At 41.4% G+C, this 18,789-nt stretch overlaps 2 protein-coding genes across 4 annotated transcripts in view; one reads left to right on the top strand and one right to left on the bottom strand.

The window, feature by feature from the left end:
- The window catches only part of NCF4 (neutrophil cytosolic factor 4), a 76,986-nt gene that overhangs the window by 45,622 nt on the left and 12,575 nt on the right, over window positions 1–18,789 (bottom strand). Inside the window, exon 1 of one of the 3 annotated variants that reach the window (XM_088165347.1) lies at window positions 5,156–5,339. The exons of 1 other annotated variant lie outside the window; for it this stretch is intronic. The gene's annotated coding sequence lies outside the window, so the exon portion shown is untranslated. Of the gene's footprint in view, window positions 1–5,155; window positions 5,340–18,789 lie in introns of those variants that run through there. One more of the 3 variants, XM_014885318.2, reaches the window with a different exon arrangement.
- Window positions 7,872–17,293, top strand: IFT27 (intraflagellar transport 27). The gene is made up of 8 exons (XM_014885331.2): window positions 7,872–8,046; window positions 11,407–11,486; window positions 12,543–12,602; window positions 13,256–13,315; window positions 14,265–14,382; window positions 14,694–14,803; window positions 15,005–15,106; window positions 15,729–17,293. Exons 1-7 carry the CDS (start codon window positions 8,013–8,015, stop codon window positions 15,101–15,103), a joined length of 561 nt encoding a protein of 186 aa, XP_014740817.1. The 5' UTR covers window positions 7,872–8,012; the 3' UTR covers window positions 15,104–15,106; window positions 15,729–17,293.

Consider the following 18,789-nt stretch of genomic DNA (forward strand, 5'->3'; position numbering starts at 1 on the left):
TAAGATTTCTCTAATCACCATTTACCCTTACTAAAACCTTAACCAACAAATGCATAATTGTTTATGCTTTAAGGATCCTGCCAAGCTCTTAATGGAGTTTCATGGATCAGCAATTTTCCACATGTCTTATTTTGGGAATCAATGGACTGGAGGCCATAACACCTGTTCACCTTGCAGAAGCTGAGCAAGGATTTATATTTACACTCTATCCACCAAGTCCCGAGATCAACAATGCCTAACGTCCTGCGATTGCTTCCATTCTTCCTACATTTTATCAATGCAGAGGTTGTTTGTTTGCTTCTTTTGCCTTTTCTAACTACATTAAATGTTTTTGAAGACTGATAATGCAGCTCATGTTTCCCTTTCCTGCAATACACATACAGTTTTAGCAGAGCCTCTGTGCTATGGTAGCTAAACATTAACGACATTCTGTTCAAAAGAGTTAATATTGTTACGGAATTACAAACTGCAGCATTGCACAATATTTGCAAAAAGTCTTGCCTTGACAAAATAACATCAAAAATTGTGCCTAAAGGTTCACTGAAGTCACAAATTAGCCCACAATTTTTTTTATTGATGAGCATAATGTACAAAATAACTTCATTTGACTCTAAAATCCTAGATTGAGATTTAAATGGCTGGCTGATAGAGAACCCATTCTTTTCTTCATAAAGCAACTTCAAATTAAATAGAAATTATAAGGCATGCAAACCACACCAAAATCCAGCTGTGGTTAAATTACATGTTGACATTCTTGTTCTAGCCCCACTCAGGAGCCACGGGTGACACAGAGAGAAGAGCACTGGCTTTAGTACAGGCTGTTGATTAAATACCTCCTCTAAGTCCTGGACTCTCTCATTGCTAACATGGGCTTGAACCTGAGCTCCTGCTTCTTCATTTGGAGCAAGAATTTTAGCTGATTCCCTTTTCCAAAGAGACACACCCTGTAGAAATCTCAACACTCTCTAGGGCTCAGACATTTAAAATTACATTTCTACTAAACACAGGAAAGTGAAGCCAAATGTGTTTAAACAGGGTTAGCTCTCTGCATGACAGATCCATCATCTAAACTTTTCGGACTATAGGATCTCCTAACGTGGGATAATGACTTCACAAGGGAGGAAGTACATTTCTGCTTCATGCTCTTCTGGTCAATAAAGGAGCAAAGCTTAACAAAGGTTGATGCACCTTTAAAGACAGAAGTTAATATAAATATGAATACTAGAGTCCCTTCTCTAACCACCAGAAAAATAGAAGGAACTGCATGAGCTACAACAGTAAATGGATCAGATGACCCAAATATAAATACTGAAAGACCTATGGAACTAATAGGAAGGCCTAGGCTAATAATCCTATGCAGCTAGAAAAGATATTTCTTTCATAAATTCACTTAGTCTCCCACCTAGGAAAATCTAAGAGAAATGATCTTGTCAGTTTCTGAATCAGATTTTTCAACTCACATTGCCACAACTGTTTCTAACTCCAGGAGATGCTTTGTGAGGTTTATGTACAGAAATACAGTTGGTTTCACTGGTATTACAGTAGCACAATACTGGAAATAACTTTGGCCTTCAGGTGGTAAGAACACGGTAATTTTGCATTAATGTGCATTTAGATCAGATATTAGGAAGAAACTCTTTACTGACACAGGTTGTGCAAAGAGGTCATGGACATGCCATCCCTGTTAGTGTTCAAGCCCAGGCTGGATGGGGCTTGGAGCAACCTGCTCTAGAGGCATTGGGGCTGGAATGGGATGATCTTCGAGGTCCCTCATTGCACAAACCATTCTATGACTCCAGATGGGTCATGGGGGGTGCAGGACCAGAGGTCAAAGGCTTAACCATTGATTATTGGAGAGAAAGTCCAAGGATTGCTGAAATCCCAAATGGTTCAGAGGCATTTTCAGGTTTTGGAAACATTGTCTGGAGCAATTTCTTGAATTATAACATTTTAATTGTTAACAAATTCTACTCCCTGTGTATTCACAATGCAATGTAGTTTTAAAAATGTATCACTAGAAAGATACTAAAATATATAAGAAATAGCAAATTATCTCACAGTTATTACTGCTTTATAAAGAGAAATAAAAATTATGAGGCTGTGCTAATTTTATGCTTCGTTCTGCAGATGAATGAAGATTTTCTGTCTTAAAAACATTTGCATTCCTCTCCTTTAAAGCAATTTTCAATTTTGCTGGATACAGCACAATTGCATCTACTCTTTCAGCTGCAATGGGTTGTTGAAATTGAGCTATTGCCCAGCACCTGCTCTTAGTCAGACAGCTGAAATCAGAGGTTAGGGGAAAAAATAAAGATTTTTTGTCATTGTAATGCAAGTCTCCTTTTAGCTTTGCTGCAGTCAGTGTTCAATTATGTTCTGTAACAACCTCCATTACTAGAGCCAGTGTTTTTCTGTTCTCTCTGCATATATTAACTTCCTTGTTCACATGTGAGAGCCTTCTTAGTAAAGCAGAGTCTTAAGAGATATTTGCCCATAGACTTCATGGATCTCTATCTTTTTTGGGCTGCTGAGAATCTTAGTGTTCAAATGCATCTTCATTTTGAATGCTCGAAAGGTAACTGGTACAATAGAACTTAAATTATCTCCCAATGAAGGTCTGATAGGTCAAAATTAACCTGAAATTCCGTCTAGTCTATTGAATACAAAGCATCGAACAAGTAACAATGAAAGACTCCCACGTAATTTTTTATCCCACTTTTACAAGCTCTGAATCCTTCTCCTTCAGAATTTTTATCAGTTCACTGCATAGCCCAGAAGGTTAAGGCTTCATCAGAAGAAGGAATCAAGACCCTACATCTGTAGGAAGAAAGCCACAAAGATTTTGACCAGCAAGGCTCAGCCACAAATGGGAAGAAAGTAGCTGGTGTGAGCAGCTACTGGAAAGGCAGGAGCAGGAGCCTTGCTTCTGAAGCAGGAAGTAAATGGACAGAGACCTCTGAAACAGAGGTCAGAGGGTGAAAAACATTGAAACTCAGGATCTCAGGAAAAGGAAATCCAGAGCAGGAAGTACTGGGATGATTAGAGTGAGGATTTGAAAAGCCTGGAGCAAAAGATATTATAACATAAATCCATTATATTCAATTGACCTTGAAAAGAAAGGACATAGTTAAGGTGAAAAATTTAGCCTGTTATAAAAGGGAAGAGAATAGAAAACAGAGTGCTGTAAGCTTTTGAAAATTTATTTAAGAGTCTCAAATACTTCTCCTTCCTCCATTAAAACTCCAAGTCATGGAGTCAAATGATTGAGTCTTAGTTTTCAGCAAAGAGAAAAAAATTCTAGCTGTCATCCCTTCAGAGAAAACCTTGAACATTCAAAGCCTAGAAAAATAGGATATAAACCCAAACATTAACTTCTATTTTTTAATAAATCTCATTATTTGAATATAATCTGTCTTGCAGTTTTTAACATAAGATACAGCATTAGTGAAAGCCTAGCATCTGCCTTCTAAGCAGACAGCAGCTAGAGATCCAAAAAAAGATCCCCAGCTGCTATCATAGTCATCATCAGCACATAATGACTGGCATGCTGGAATTGTGGGTAGCTCATTTAAAGCTGTCACATATTCATGTATTCTCTGCTTGACAGATTAACCCCTTCCCTGGGATGCAGGAGCACACTCAGTGCTCCCTCCCCGGCATCCAATCCCCCTGTTCAGGAGAGCACGACGCGATCACTCCAATAAAAGCACTCGCAGCTTGGAAGGCTCAGGCCACACACAAGGCCACAGCAAACCCTCAGTCTGTCACAGACACTCCCCCGGGGAGACATCCAGACACCTTTCTGTGTGACATTCCAGCTCCCTGATCAACAACCTGCTATCTACTGCATTGGGGAGTATTATTAAAAATTAAATAAAGATCTCAGGGTATCTTCCTAGCACTTTTTCACGCTTCCATGTGCATGAACAAGAAAATAAAGATTCGAGCTGGAATTTTTCCAAACCTATGCAGAATAATTACTCTCCTGAAATTATCTTCATCCTTGTGGATTTGAATGCATCCTTGAGAAATCTTTCCCTCCTTTCATATTCATCAGAAGAGAGGACATAACAGTACAATTAGCATACTAGAAATAAGTTTACATTTTGTAGAGGTATCTACCTACATTTAGTAGTTTACCACTTTCCATTGATGCCACAACTGCCATCCATTTCTAACTTTCACTCACCCCACAGAGTAGATCAAAAACAAATGGCAGATAAGCCAGATCAGTCATAAGGGCTGGTGTGACTGCCAACAAATCCTTTGGCTGATTCAACCATTTTGTAATCATCTTACATTTCAGTGCACCGACTCTCAGCCAAAAAGCCTTCAGATCTGTGTCTCAGCCCCCACCACAAAAGAGCAAAATCTGAAGACCTGAACTATAATGGTGTTATCAACAGAGCTAGAGAAAGCTTCCAAATTCTCACTTCTGTGCTAATAGCCCCACTCTGAAGAGAAATAAAAGCTGGTTTTGGGGGATGCCAAATGAAGTAGCCCTCAAAATAGATGGAGTATCTATTTATTCCGCTGCTTGGAGGAAGTGTAAAGAATGGAAATCTATAATAACATTTACACATCCTTTCTTGCAGTTTTCACAGCTTCCCAGACATACCAGTAAACATTCATAGTCAATCCTATAAGAATCTCTGAGGATTTAAAAAGCTGCATGAACTCTGAATATTCATTCACAAGATACTTCTGATGCTTTTTTGTCACACTGTTTTCTTTTAGTAACATAAGATTTAAAAAAGAACTGATGAGATACTTTGTATTTAAGAGATTTCTTACAGAAAGACAGACTAATTCCCTTTGCTCAACATTAATGCTCTCCTGAGAAGCACTGCTTACTCCAAAGAAAGCTACAGTTCTTCCTCAGTAGCTTTTATCAGGCAGCAGGTTCAAGTTTCAGGTTGTAACCTGCTCTGTTCTGAACATACTCAGAATGTTTGCATCGATAGATAAACAACTGTGAAAACAAGTCCTAGTAATACTAGTGAATTCTCAGAAAAGAAGCATTTTTTAACAGGTATGCTCTGTGAAGAAAATAATGAAGTGACCTATGCAGTGCCTGACAGAACCTGGAGCACCAATTACCCCTCAGTCTAAAAGACTGTATGACCTCAGTTTAATCCCCACTGTAAAGCCTTACCTGGTATTTGAAATTCCTTGCCACTCCTGCTGGAGATGCAGTTCCACCATTGCTGCCTTCTGCAGCCGGATGAAATGCGAGCCACACACAACACACATGCAGTTCGACTGCTGGTTTGTCACCACTGCCTAAGGGAATGTGACTTCCAATTTCAGGGCCTTGTGGCTGTCAGGGAAACTTTTCCTGCTCGCATGAGAGAAGGGGCACTTCTCAAAATAATCTCAAAATAATCTTGTTTCAGTTGAGGGAAAAATTAAATGTGTGAATGAAAAGACTGTTCTATTCCTCCTTAGTTGCTAAATACAGGATTCAACCTAATAAACACTTCTCTAGGGTAAGAGCATCACCCTATATTGTTGGGGTTTTTTTTGTTTAAACCCACAGGGGTCCTCTTCCCCTCTTTCTCACGTACTCAAGATGAGAGAAGCTTCAGTGAGCACAGCTACCAGCATTCCAATTTATTCAGCAGCAACCCCTGTGGACTGCTAACAGCGGACTGTGATTCTGTTTGGATTACAAGGTGCAGATAAGTCATTCCATCCTTAATCTATCACTGTCAATGCTGGTAGGGGAACAACTTATACCTGTGAGAAGTCAGGCAGAGAAAAAGATAGATTGGGTAAAAAAAATATATATAGTGGGGTAAAAGGAATAGAGAGGATACAAGTCCATTTAGATTTCTGTGCACACATGCATGCAGAGGTAGTAAATGAAGGAATGGGATAAAGGAAGGGGGTGTTAATACAAAAGCAGCAAGCAGGAAGGAGATACGCAGATTCCAAGCAGAAATTTTCAGTAGCAATGAAAATCTCACTTCCAACATAATCTATGCCTTCCATTGCAGCGATCCCAGTGTAAAATGCCAGGGATGTTTGTGACCTCAGTAAATGCTGATGGATACCATCACACTGCAGCCATGATCAATAAACCTCAAGTACATCATAATGGAGCCTCAAACCTTCGCTTGGAGACCTGTCAGTAAACTGGGGCAATATTACAAATGGACAACATAGGATAATCCAAAAATTGCAAAAATGGAACAACTCAGAGGCAAGTGAATTTCTTGGAGGATGGAGTGGAAGGCTGAAAACATGAAAGAGGAGGTAAGCTATTTAGGCATAAGTGATTGAGAACATCAATAGCCCACATCGGTTCTATGTGATGGAGGATTTGGGGATGGAAAACAGGGAAAGTAATAATGAAACCTGGGATTAATTTTTCTTTTCCCTTTTAAAGGAACAGTAGTGACTCCATCACTATATTTTACTACAAGCCATCATCAGCAATTGAAGTCTGCCCACTCGAGCTAGTGACATCCCCTTCACGTTTTTATCACAGAAACAATGTTATTTTGTGTGCATATAGAAGACTCCTTGGATTCAGTTATAGACTCTCTTTAATTTTGTTATTTGCTTGCCTGGCTAGACATGTAACAGGTAATTTATCCTAGGAAAGGTAAAAGAGCTGCCTTCTAAGCAGTCACATTAAAATAAAATGTTGACATTAAAATAAAACTTGGAAAACTTTTTTTTTTTTTTACCCTTGGAATGTCCAATGGTTGAAATTATAACCCAAATACTTGATTATTGATTATTCTGTTCTTCCCAAACTTACTCACTGCTTTCCACGGTAAGCACATTCTGTGGCCCAGAATAAACAATCCAAAGTGCAGCCAAGCAAAGTTTATACCCTAAAAAATGTATAGATTGCTATTAACGGCATGCTTTCTGATAGCATAGATCTTTCAAAGAGGTTGCAAGGAGTGGAAAACCCAGGAAGCTTTTTCGGCTCCCACCCAAATCCATTCACTTGGACTGCTTAAGGAAGACAGAAAACCAGTTCTAATAATAAAAATAGGGCATAGAAATAGTTAATAGTAGCCAAGGGAGAGCTTTGTAGAAATATTTTAAAAATAAGAGAAAACAAATAATGAACCTAGTGCAGTGTGAAAGGCTACAAAAATTAACAAAGAGGAGGAAAAAAAGGAGAACGCAGCTAAGATATCAGCAAGCAAGAGAACTTTCTCCTTGAGTACATTAACACGGCCAAACACAAAGAGAAGCGTGCACTGGAGGAAAGGAGAGCGGATCAGCTGCTGGCCCGGCCAGGAAAGGAGCGCGGCTCCTCTCCCACAGGGTGACAGCGGCCTCACACACCGCCTGTTCCCGCTGTGCTGACCCGGCTTCGTGGCCGACTTTGAATCTGCCGCAGCACGGCTCGGAGCCCGCTGCAGCCCCGCTCCCGCCCCGAGCCCTGAGGGAAGCGTGACCCAAATGCCGGGGCCGGGCGCGAGGGACACGGAGGCCGGGGCAGGCCCAGCTCCCGCCGCGCGCATGCGCAGCAAGGAGCACGGAGCCAGGGCCCTTCCGCACGGAACATCGCGTTCCGCGGCCTCACAGGCAGGAAGTGCAGGCTCTCCCCCCGCTTGCCTCTTCCTGCCTTGGGGCTGCCGCAGCTGCTTGCCCGTAACTTTCATCATTTTCTGCCGTGCCCCCAGAGGGTCATTTCAGCCCCGTGGTGCAGGCCCCCTTTGTTCTACCCAATAACGAGCTGGCCCTCGGTGACGTCTTTAGTTGCCAGGCAGAATTTCCCTTAGCACCTCCCGTACCGCCGCCGTGCCACCGGGAGGGGCGGGGCGTCTGCTTGGATTGACAGTACGGCTAGTGGGCGGGGAGAAACGAGCGAACCAATAATAACTCTGGTGGTCTTGATGAGCAGAGCTCGCAGCCAATAGGAATGGGCGGGTGGTCGCTCGGTTGCCAGGGCCACTCGGTTGCCAAGGCCGCGGCTCAGCGCGGTGGCGATCCCCGCTACCGCCGTCCGGGCCCGCTGCCGCCGCCTGCCCCGGGCAGGCGCGATGGTGAAGCTCGCTGCCAAGTGCCTGCTGGCAGGTGAGTCTGGCTCGCCCGCTCCCATCCGCCCCGCTGACCACAGGGGACACTAGAGCGGGCGCCGTAGGGTGGGGCGTGGCCGGCAGGACAGGCGGCCCGGCTTCCCACAGCCCCTTGGAGGAGCCGCCCCGCCGGAGAAGAGGTGGGAGAGAGGCGGTGGGAGAGAAGTGAGGACCTCGGCTGCCCGGGGACGGGAACAGTGGAAGTCGTGTGTGTTATTACCACTCGGTAGCCGGCCCCACCTACCACGTGGAGTCGAGCTGTGCCCACGGAGGGTGTGAGGTGTAGTTGGATCGGCCGATTCTGAGAGGATGGTAGAAAGGTAAAGCCTAAGCAAAGAGTAGAAGGATGAAGCATGAGCACTTTACAGTGGCATCTTTTTCCCCCAACAACTTGGAGGCTAACCTGAGAAAAAAATGAGGTGAACACACCAGTTTATCTAGTCAGGATGGATTATGGAGGTGTTGAAAGTAAGTACCGCTGGCTGTTAACACTTTGTGCAAAAAAACTTATTTTTTCTCCTCCCTCTACATTGAAGCTCTGTGCAGCCTCAGCCAAAAGTACAAATCCTTTGTGTGCGGTCAACTCCCAGGTTTAACTCTTCGTTCCAAATTATTTCATCCAGAATAAAATGTTTGCCTTTTTTAACCTCAGAAGCAACTGACCATCTACTCACACAAAGCCAGATGTGGTCTTTGGCAAAGGCAAAATGAATTAATCTCCCCTGTGGGTCTGCTGCTGTGAACAGCATGAATATCTTGCCCATCTTCTACACCTGAAACATAGGCATCATTTCCAATTTGGAAGTTTCCTGCTCCCAATATACTGGCTTTGCTGAAGTCTATCCAGTTTTGTTTTTTAGTGTTACTAAAGGCCAATTCCACGACCATTTTAAAATCACATAAGTTTTCTTTGGATGACCTGTTAATGTCCTTAATCCCAATTGTGTCTGGAACAGTCTTTTCAATTCTCTTGAACAAAGAATAGGAATGTCCTATGCCATTTTTCATATGTTATGTGCTACAATAATATCCACGTATTATTAAAAATAATAAATTCACGAAGCAGACCAGGCAAAATAGATTTTCTGTTGCAGAAAAAAACACTCTGGTGAAAGGGACCTAAGATATGAGTAAGCACAACAACCTAAAGGGAACAAGAAAATGCAATTACATAGATAGGAGCAAATCCATTAGAAATGGAACTGGGAGCTCTTGTGGACCTAAGGAAATGGTTATGAAGAGCCAGAATTTGGAACTACACCAAGGTCAAAGAGAACAGGGGAAAAGGGCTCTTATTAGCAAAGCAGAGGCTATTAAATTGACAATAAAAGACAATTCCTGTATTACCTCGAGGGTCATTTACAGACACAAAGTAAAAAAATCTGTTGTCTGAGTCAACTATGGAGACACTACACAAAGGTTTTCATTGTAGAGATAACTGGCAGTAGCAGGTATTTTAGAAAGACCCTACAGATTCTGGCAGAATAACAGAAATATGGATAGAATATATTCTCTGTGATGCACTACTGGCACATGAGACTAAACAGGGCAAGGAAACTTACTTTGAGGAAGTGTACTGGTGTGATGGACTACAGAGGATGGCAAAGAGAAAAAAGAGGGAAAGAACACCTGGGGCTGTCATGTGAAAGAAAGGCAACACATTAGTTAAGAATTTGTGCTGGCTGATGCCTGCACAGTTTGGAGCAATGTGTGCCTCTATCTCATTTTACAAAGACAGATCTAATTGTCTATTGAAATACAGAATAGCTTCCACTCAGAACAGAGTGTTGTCTTCCGAACAAGCTTGAACTGATCAGAGAACAAACAAGCTGACTTACCAGATTTTCCTGTCTAAATATTATGAGCCCAACTCAGCTCAAAGTAAGCAAGCATGCTAAAAATGTTTAAACAAGAACTACATTTGGTTAATGCATCTAGGGGTTATTGTCACTATCCAAAACAACCTACCTCCTCTGTAATAGCATGTGAGCAGAGAGCTTTACCAATTTCCTTCAAAATACCATTAGGAAGCTGTAATGGAGTCCAAAATATAGCCCTTTCTTCGTTTATTCATTAACAACATAATGTAAAATAATTCCTTTCTGGCTTTGTTTATTAACAACATAATGTGAAAGACTATTCCAGGCTTGGCTGTTATGAGTTCGCCTTTAAGGGTAAAGCTTGAACCACTGAGGTATTTAATTACTGGCTCCTGTCCTTTTAACTATCCAGGCTAGTGAGATATTTTGTGGAGAAATGATAAGCTCTTTGGAAGCATTAAGTCTTTGTTTAGAAAGGGTTATGGTTTATGATCTTTTTCATGTAGTAGTATGGGCATATGTGAGTTCTGCAGAGCCTGAGGAAATGGCCTGAAGTTGTGTCAGGGGAGCTTTAGGTTGGATATTAGAAAAAGGTTCTTCACCCAGAGGGTGGTTGGGCACTGGAACAGGCTCCCCAGGGAAGTGGTCACAGCACCAGCCTGACAGAGTTCAAGAAGCATTTGGGCCATACTCTTGGGCACATGGTGTGACTCTTGGGGATGGTCCTGTGCAGGGCCATGAGTTAGACCCAGTGATCCTTGTGGGTCTCTTCCAACCCAGCATATTCTGTGATCCTGTGATTGCTTTGGATCTCACAGAGTTTTGTAAAAGCCGGCCAAAGCAGGCAGCTGCCAGGTTTGCCTGAAGTGTTGTGCAAGCCATATCAGAAAGCCTTGGCTCTAGAAGAGCAAAAACTAAAGCACCTTGCTTTTCCTTCCATACAGGGATGAATCAGCAGGCTCTTCTCCCCAGCCATGTGCTTTCTCTCTGACATTTGCTTCTGCTATGCCCAGGATGCAACTAATGAGCCACCAGCAGCATTGAGTCAGCAAGAGTTGCTCTCTTAGCAGGGTCAGCAAGAAGAGTTCATTGAGAAATGTTAGCAGGTTAAGCAGCTTTGTCTCAGTACATTACAAAGATTTGAGTCTAGGGCGATGGGTAACCTAAGGAGAGGAAATAGCCTCCTAGGAAGCTCAGTCCCTTATGACATTGCAATTTTCTCTACATGATAATATATCTGGGAAATTTTAATTCCTAGGTAAGGGCTGTGGAGTAGGCATGAATTTTAGAACAAGCAGCAGTTCCACCCTGATCTGGCAGTCCTTTGTTGTTGTGCATAGCTCAGAAATCAGATGTCAGCCACCAGTATGCATAATGGTATTACCTTTTAGGTGGTTTTGTGCTTCATGTGACAGTTAAATTGCCTGTATTCAGAGTTAGAGAATCTAGAGTCTTACGACATGTGATAGTAACAGAACTGAGGAAAAATAAGATACTCTAGTATGAAACAAAAATATTTTATGGTTTTGGTTTTGCAGGAGATCCAGCTGTGGGTAAGAGTGCTTTATCCCAGATATTTCGCAGTGATGGGGCTCATTTTCAGAAGAGCTACACACTGGTAAGCATACAACAGGCTCAGACTGCTGTCTAAAATTTTTCTAAGATGAATGGGAAAAGAAAACTGAGAGGCCTAGAAGAAAATAAATATGATTTTAAGTTGAGGCATTGGAGGTGGGACCTTAGAGGTTTTTCTTTCTTACCCAAGATTCTGAAGAGAAAACGTTTAACGTTCTGTAAGTCTGCATTATGTACGTGCTGATGTTGAAACTTAAGGCAGAATAATTTAGTTAATCTTGTGATTTTCCTGCTGAATCAATGTTTTCATAAGGTTTTGTGGTGTTAGAGAGCTCCCCCCTTTAGGGACTACTCTATGAAAAAGCACTGCTGAAGGAGAAAGCTTTTAATTCCAACTATTAAATGTGCATGTGGACAGTGTGCTTATCACTGTGCAAACACCAAGATGTGCTGCATAGCCCCAAGATAATTATAATCTACAGAAACTGTTCCCAGATGAAGAGGATACAGTTTGCAGTCTTCCAGTGTAAGAATCAATGGTGATGACTAATCAGAAGCAGGATAAAAATAAAAGTAAATGTAAGTAAAGTAAAAAAAGAAAAATATGAGTGTGGAGAAAAAAACCCTAAAATATGTTTATTCATTGAAATAAAGATGGAAACCAGAATTTAAGGATAGAAATAGAACAAACAAATGAGCTACAAAGTAGGATGAGATAAAAGGTGGAAGAAGCACAAATAATCTCCGTCCCATATGTTAGCTCATCACATGGTTAGTGCAAAACGTTCTAAGGCGTGTGTTAGAGCAGCAGTGTGAGAGTAGACCTGCAGACTTCTGTTAATACTCTGAGCTGTATATAAGCAAATCTCTTTGGTTCTCCTCCTTTCTACTCCAGCTGAGCAAATCTATGAGTCTTTGACATATTGGTGAGATTAGGTTACCAGAGCTAGGAGGAGTATTGCTGAGTTTCCAGCAGTCTATGTTTGATGGAATTGTAATGATTCACAGGAATTGCCTCAATCCAATACACGGTTGGTATGCAGTTGGACAGGCTCTTAAAAACTCTTCTGATCCTCATTTTCCTGATTCTTCTTGACAGACAGCGGGAATAGAACTGTTGGTGAAGGCTGTATCAGTTCCAGAGACAAGTGATAGTGTGGTGAGTTTTTCTGTGACATAAATTGGGTCAGAAGGAGACATCTAGAGCTCAAGCCCCACATGAGTCTCATTCTGGTGGAAGATCACTGTGCATGTTTGTAGGGCAATTAAGTTGCATTAAGGAAATGAGGCTGATCATGTTTAATTGCTGATACTTCAGGGTTAGTGTTAAAATTTTAATTTTTACGTACTTGTATCCAACACAACATTTTAAACCAAAGCTATTGCTAGCTGTCTTGAAATTCTGTTCTGTCCTTTAGGTCACTCGGGTTTAGTTTGTGATTCTTGGAACTACAGAAGCCAAAGCGTATCTGTTATTTTTCCTTAATGCTCTATACTCCCATTAATGGAATGTATATAATTTTGTACAAATAGTAGAGGTTACTGTCCCACTCCACATATTGTGTTTCCAGTAGGGATGGAAACTAGACTTGGGGCCTTGGAAGTAACTCTTACTGCTTATACTTGAAAAATGGCTATTTATTTTCTCATACTATCTGGAGTTTTCTCAGTGCGGGAAATTTGTCCCTTAGGGACATGACACTGCTGTACTGAATAAAATGTTGGAGTTACAAGTTGCAGTATTTACTTCCAAAACCTTTCCCTACACTGCATTTTTCTTGGCAAGAGCCTTCTTTCTGTTTCCGCTTTCAGGAATTCTTCATTTTTGACTCTGCAGGAAAAGATCTATTTTCTGAAATGCTGGAGAAACTGGTAAGTCTTATGTAACAGTCCTCTTCTTCCAAAGAAGTGCTTTTGCTTTGAAGATCTGAGCTCCCCAGTCTGGCAGATGTAGCAAACTTTGTCTTTAGTGTAAATGGGAGCAATTACCTCAGTTGCCAACGCATCCTGTTCTACCTCTCTAAAACTTGTATAAGTACTAGAAGAAATACTTTCCAGAGAAAGGAAAGCAGATAGGCAGTATACTTACAAAATAAATAGGGAGTTTTTTTAACTGAGAATTTTTGTGTATTGTTGTTCAAAGTTATTTTTTTTTCTTAGAAAAACATCTGTTTTGCTGCAACTTCAACAGTGGGAGAGGTTTTTTTGTGTTACAGTGATGTGTTTGATCCAACAGGATTCATTCTTGTCCTTGAGCATAATCCTGCCCTTGGGTTTTTTCCTTCACATATTTGTGACCTTCTCTGTATAGTTCTCTACTGTGTTATCTCATTTTGAGAAGCAGAATCAGTTAATTGATGTGAGCTTTCATAAGATGGCTAAGTCAACCTAATGGTTCATTGTCTACAAAAGCGATTCCACTTTTGCAGTTGCACTAGATCTGGTTTGCAAGAGACTTCTCTAGAAGCTGGCTCAGCTTCTGGAACTGGAAGAAAACCTTTCTACTTTTTTTCTAGGGTTAATTTTGTGCTGATTCAGCATGAAAAATTAGCTTGCCCAGGGATCAGATGAGTACCAGAGCTGATACAAGTAAAGGGGCAGGACTGTGCAGAAAGGACTAGGGAGGAAAGCAAGACCACCTCTCCCAATGTCAGAGATTTAGTTGGGTCAACTGAAATGTGAAACTTTACCCAGAGCATAGGATTCCTGGGTGTTAGGCTTTTTATTTTCATCTTAACAGCTGTGTTTGCCACGTTTACAGCCTGGCTGTTGACTGCATCAGTTTCATTAGAGCTGACAGTGTTCCTTTCTTGCTGTGCAGTGGGAGCAGCCCAACGTCCTGTGCCTTGTGTATGATGTCACTAATGAGCAATCCTTCAACAACTGTAACAAATGGCTGGAGAAGCTCAAGGCTCAAGCAGTTGGGCTGCACATCCCAGGTAAGAATGAGTGTGATTCTTATTATCTACTCCCCTCTTGTATGACAACAGTTGCTTCTGCTGAGCTGTGGAATAGAGCATTTATTTTAAGTCAGAGGCAGACATGGCTTCTTCCCAACTCCTTTGCTTTTATCAAAAAGCAGATTAGGCTTGAATATGTTTCCTTTTTGGAATCTTTTCTAGGTGGTTACAGACTCCACACCTCCAACTTTTTCAGTTACTTCTACAAATGTTCCAGTATTTATGGCTTACGAGTCAGCATTGATGAGCTGGGTTTTTTTTAATTTTGTTTCATGTCTTTTTTTCTGTAGGTGTCTTAGTGGGGAATAAAACAGACCTAGCTGATCGTCGGGTTGTGGAGCAGGAACAAGCACAGGAGTGGGCTGAGAAACATGGCCTGGAATACTGTGAGATGTCAGTGGTGAGTATCTGCTCCTTTCACCATCTGTGCAGGGGGATGTTCATAAAGTTATCTTCTCTTTCAGGCAGAGAAAGATAACTGGAGACTCTCTTCCCCTTGTTTGTCATCTAACTCAGTTTTCATCCTTCTTTGGTGAAACAGAGCAGAAATAGTCAAATGCTCATTCCATCTGCAATTCACAACTCTCTTATTTCTTTACAGAAGGAAATGAAAAATTTTGAGGCCCCTTTCCACATCCTGGCAAAGTTATTCCACCAACTGTACAAAGAGAAAGTGGAAACTTTTCACTCACTAGCCTGACTGGTATGATTTATTTATCCTCTAAGCTTCTTCTAGTACTGAGACTCCTGCTGGACTGAACACAGAGAGAAGAAAAAATGTTAGCTATTTGCTACTTCATGGTCATCCTCTGGTAATTCAAAATAAACTAGAAATAAGCAAGTAGAAAGACACTTTTCTGAAGCTGCTACCTCAGCATTCCTTTCATGTCCTCTAACTTGGTTCTCTGCTCATTGAAAGTCTGCTAGGTTGGAGGAGGCGGAGAGTAAAAGGGGAGGACAGAATGGAAATTGCCAGCTCTTTGCTTTGATATCTTTTTGTCTGAACAGACTTCCTGCTGCTATAAGCAAGGATTTAGAGGTTTGGAAAAGGAGAGAGGAAGCTGACAGGATGTTTTTTGACTAAAGCCAGCCTTGATACATACACTGCAGGGCAGCAGTGATTTGGCCCTACCCCTTGAAAAGCATTTTCAGGAGGAGGCTTCTTGCCCTAAAATCAACACCTGGTTACTGAGATGTGTGGAGTCAGAGCTGGATTTAGGTGTGTTTCCTGGAGTGCCCAGAGTTGGAGACCAGTTTTAACAGTGTTGCCCTTATCATTTGTGGGATTGATATGCTGGTGACTAATGCATGTTTCTAATTTCCAGAATCTGTTTCTTTCCTTCGGCGTGGCTCACTGTCCCTGCCTGGTGGGAGCCGTGTGGCGTCCAGCCGCTGTCACTTGGTGACGCAGTGCCCTCTGCTGGTCCCAGGTCACAGGAGTGCTCCAGAGGCTGTCACCTCCCTTGAAGTGAGCATGAAGGGCTTCCTGCGGGCTCATCCAAATTGACTTAACTGCTAAATGGAGTCAAATTGCAAGAAAACCTATTCTAAAGATGAATCTAAAACTTATAAAAATTACCTTTTCTTCTTCATGTCTTTATCATCTTACATATTGTTGTGTCATTTTTGTCAGCTGAATTTGGCAATAACATTCTGATTAGGTTCAGTTCTCAATCTCAAAATCAGAGTCCTCTTATTAAAAGTCTCTCTGCTTGTCATTGAATTTCAGATAAAAGACCACGGTTCTGATGTTGCTAGTGGAAACAGGACTAAGGAAATGAAAGACAGCCTGGCTAAGTTACTCTGACTCAGCTGTGTCTGGCTAGAAGTTTCATATTAGAAAAGGTAAAAGCCTAGAGAGAGTTGCTCTTTTGTATGGAGTACTGATGTTGCATGTGTAAGAGTCTTTGCTAATGCTAAAGATTCTGTGGTAAGGTAGTGCCTTGTAACTGAGCCTAACACCAAAGGTTTCAAAAATTTAGCCATTATCTTCCAGATTGTGGTAGACTCTCTTGGGCAAGGGAAGCTGAGTTTTGTAGAGACTAAGCACTGAGTGATTTTTCTGGCAGTCTTTTCAGGAATCTGTGTTTCAAGACTTTCATACTTGTGGTTTATAATCACTTTTATGCCCAGTGCTAGGAAAAGTACATTAAATTGAACGTAAGAAATATGGCTGCAGATGTTGTAGCAGAGTTTATGAAGCACTTCAAGAATCTGGAGAAGCAGTGAGTTCATTTCTCTGCCAACAGTGTGTTGATGCTGGGAACTCACTAGGGAACATGAATACCGGTTAAAGAGGGTGAGTAGGAGCTCAACCTACAAGAAGTGAAAACAAGAGGTTCTTTTCCTGGAAGCCAACTCAAAAATGACAGAACAAGCTGGGAAAGCTTCTGCTTTCTCCAAAGAAGGAAGGGGTCCTCCATGAACTTAGGGTAACTAGGAGTCTCACTCTTTTTTGAATTGGATTAGCATTTCTGGCATTTATATTTTACACAGGTTGTCTTTTTAATACTGGGTGTTTTCTGTTGATTTACATAGGCTGTATAGACTCCTGCTTGCAGGTGCTGGTGTCTCTGACTAGTAAGAATAAAAGCTATTTTGGTTGTTGTGCTGATCTAGTTAAAGAACTAAAGAAGGTTTGTTTTTATTTTGTATCTCATTTCCCCCTGGTTCTATTGATGATGTGATCACAAAACAAGACACATATTTTTTCATAGTGAAAATAACATACCAGACGTGTATGTCACCTGTGACGTGTATCTAGGAGGGGTGAATGCCTTCAGAATATGTAATGAAATGAATTCTGTGCAATCTTTAACCAGGGAGTCAATCTCTCTGCACCTGAAGGACTTCCCATAACTTCAAATAAACACTCTAAATGCGCCAGTAAGATTAAGATTGCTGAATGCACTTTTATAAAATAAATGCAAAAGCTGGAGGAGCTCATTAAGGGAATGCTTGCAGTGGTGATTTGTGGTTTATAGGGAAGCTGCTTTTGAGAAGTTAGTGAAGAAAAATGCAGCCCGTGCAGGGAAAGATGTATTGCCTGAGAGAGAAAATATATGATCTAATTAGCTAACAGTAGGGATTCACCCACAGCCCCTTTCCCTCTTCCGCAGGCCACAACTACAATTAGAAAAGAAGGCATGTCTAAAGCATATTGTCCAACTTGCTTTTTACAGTACTATTTCAAGCACTAATGTGGACACAATTTAATGTCCTTCAAAATAGGGTGTTTGACAATAACAATCTCAACCCTTTCAAATGCATTTTAACAGCATAATATCTTGTCCTTCCTGGCTAATGTGCTGTATAGTACCAGCCTGATGCAAGTGGTGGTTGTTGCTATTTTCCTGGCTTAATTGTGACCTTGGTTGTAGAGGCTAGGAGTGAAGAGGGGGTAGAAAACATGGGAGCCAAACATGGGAAGGTTGTGGGAAATAGTTTTGTCTCTGTGTGGAGTTCAGGGTTATGAGTAAGTGAGCTGGACCGGCAGGATGAGTAAGAGTCTGGAGCCATTATTAAGTTTCTCCTATCTATTTACTAACTGTGGCAGTCACATCTGTAGAGTGAGGATGCATGTTTGCTGCTTATAGGCTTAGTATCAGTCTGAATTACAGATGCTGTGGAGAACTGTGAGTGGAAGACAGAAAGCTTGAATGCTGACCAGGAAGCTTGCTGTCCTCTTACAGCTCTCCTGCTTTGTCCAGCTGTGCAGAGCTGCAGGTGCTCAGCATGAGTGTTAAAACACAGAAAAGACCCAGCTCAACCAGAACTGAAATGTCAAAAGAAGGAGAAGGAAACAAACAGGCCTTTAACTGCTTTTAATAGATATGTAGTCCTTTTTCCTGCTTGCTTGTTTGATTAGACAAAATCATTTCTTTCCTCCCTGGAGTCCCTCCTTCTTACCTTTCCTTTGGTCCTCATGGGTCTGCACAGAATCTCTGTTACACTTGTGCCCTATTTTACTTAGCTTGATACATCACCAGCTGATTTTTTTTATCCTTCTAATTTCTGCATTATCTATTTCCAAGGCTGCAAGACATTTCTTCTTAGATTAATAGACAAAAGGAAACAAAAGTGGATTTTTTAGTCAAATTGTCGTGTAAGAAAAAGCCTTAAGAAGCTGTCTGACATTCTGAAATTTTACTGGAAATTTGTTTGTCTAAAGTTGTCATATTAAAGGTGCTTTAATGGTTTTATTTTGTCTTGCCAGATGTAGTCTACTGTGAAGTGAAATTCAGGATGTAAAATTCCAGAAAGTTCAGGTTTTATTGTGGGAATTAATAAGAGTTTCAAAGCTGATCCCACTGTGATAAGATCTGTTGAGTCTTAACAATGGAGTGGTCACTGCTGTTCATAATGAAGCATTAAATATACTAAAAT

Source organism: Sturnus vulgaris, chromosome 5 (assembly GCF_052056855.1).
Source record: "Sturnus vulgaris isolate bStuVul1 chromosome 5, bStuVul1.hap1, whole genome shotgun sequence".
Classification (NCBI taxonomy): domain Eukaryota; kingdom Metazoa; phylum Chordata; class Aves; order Passeriformes; family Sturnidae; genus Sturnus; species Sturnus vulgaris.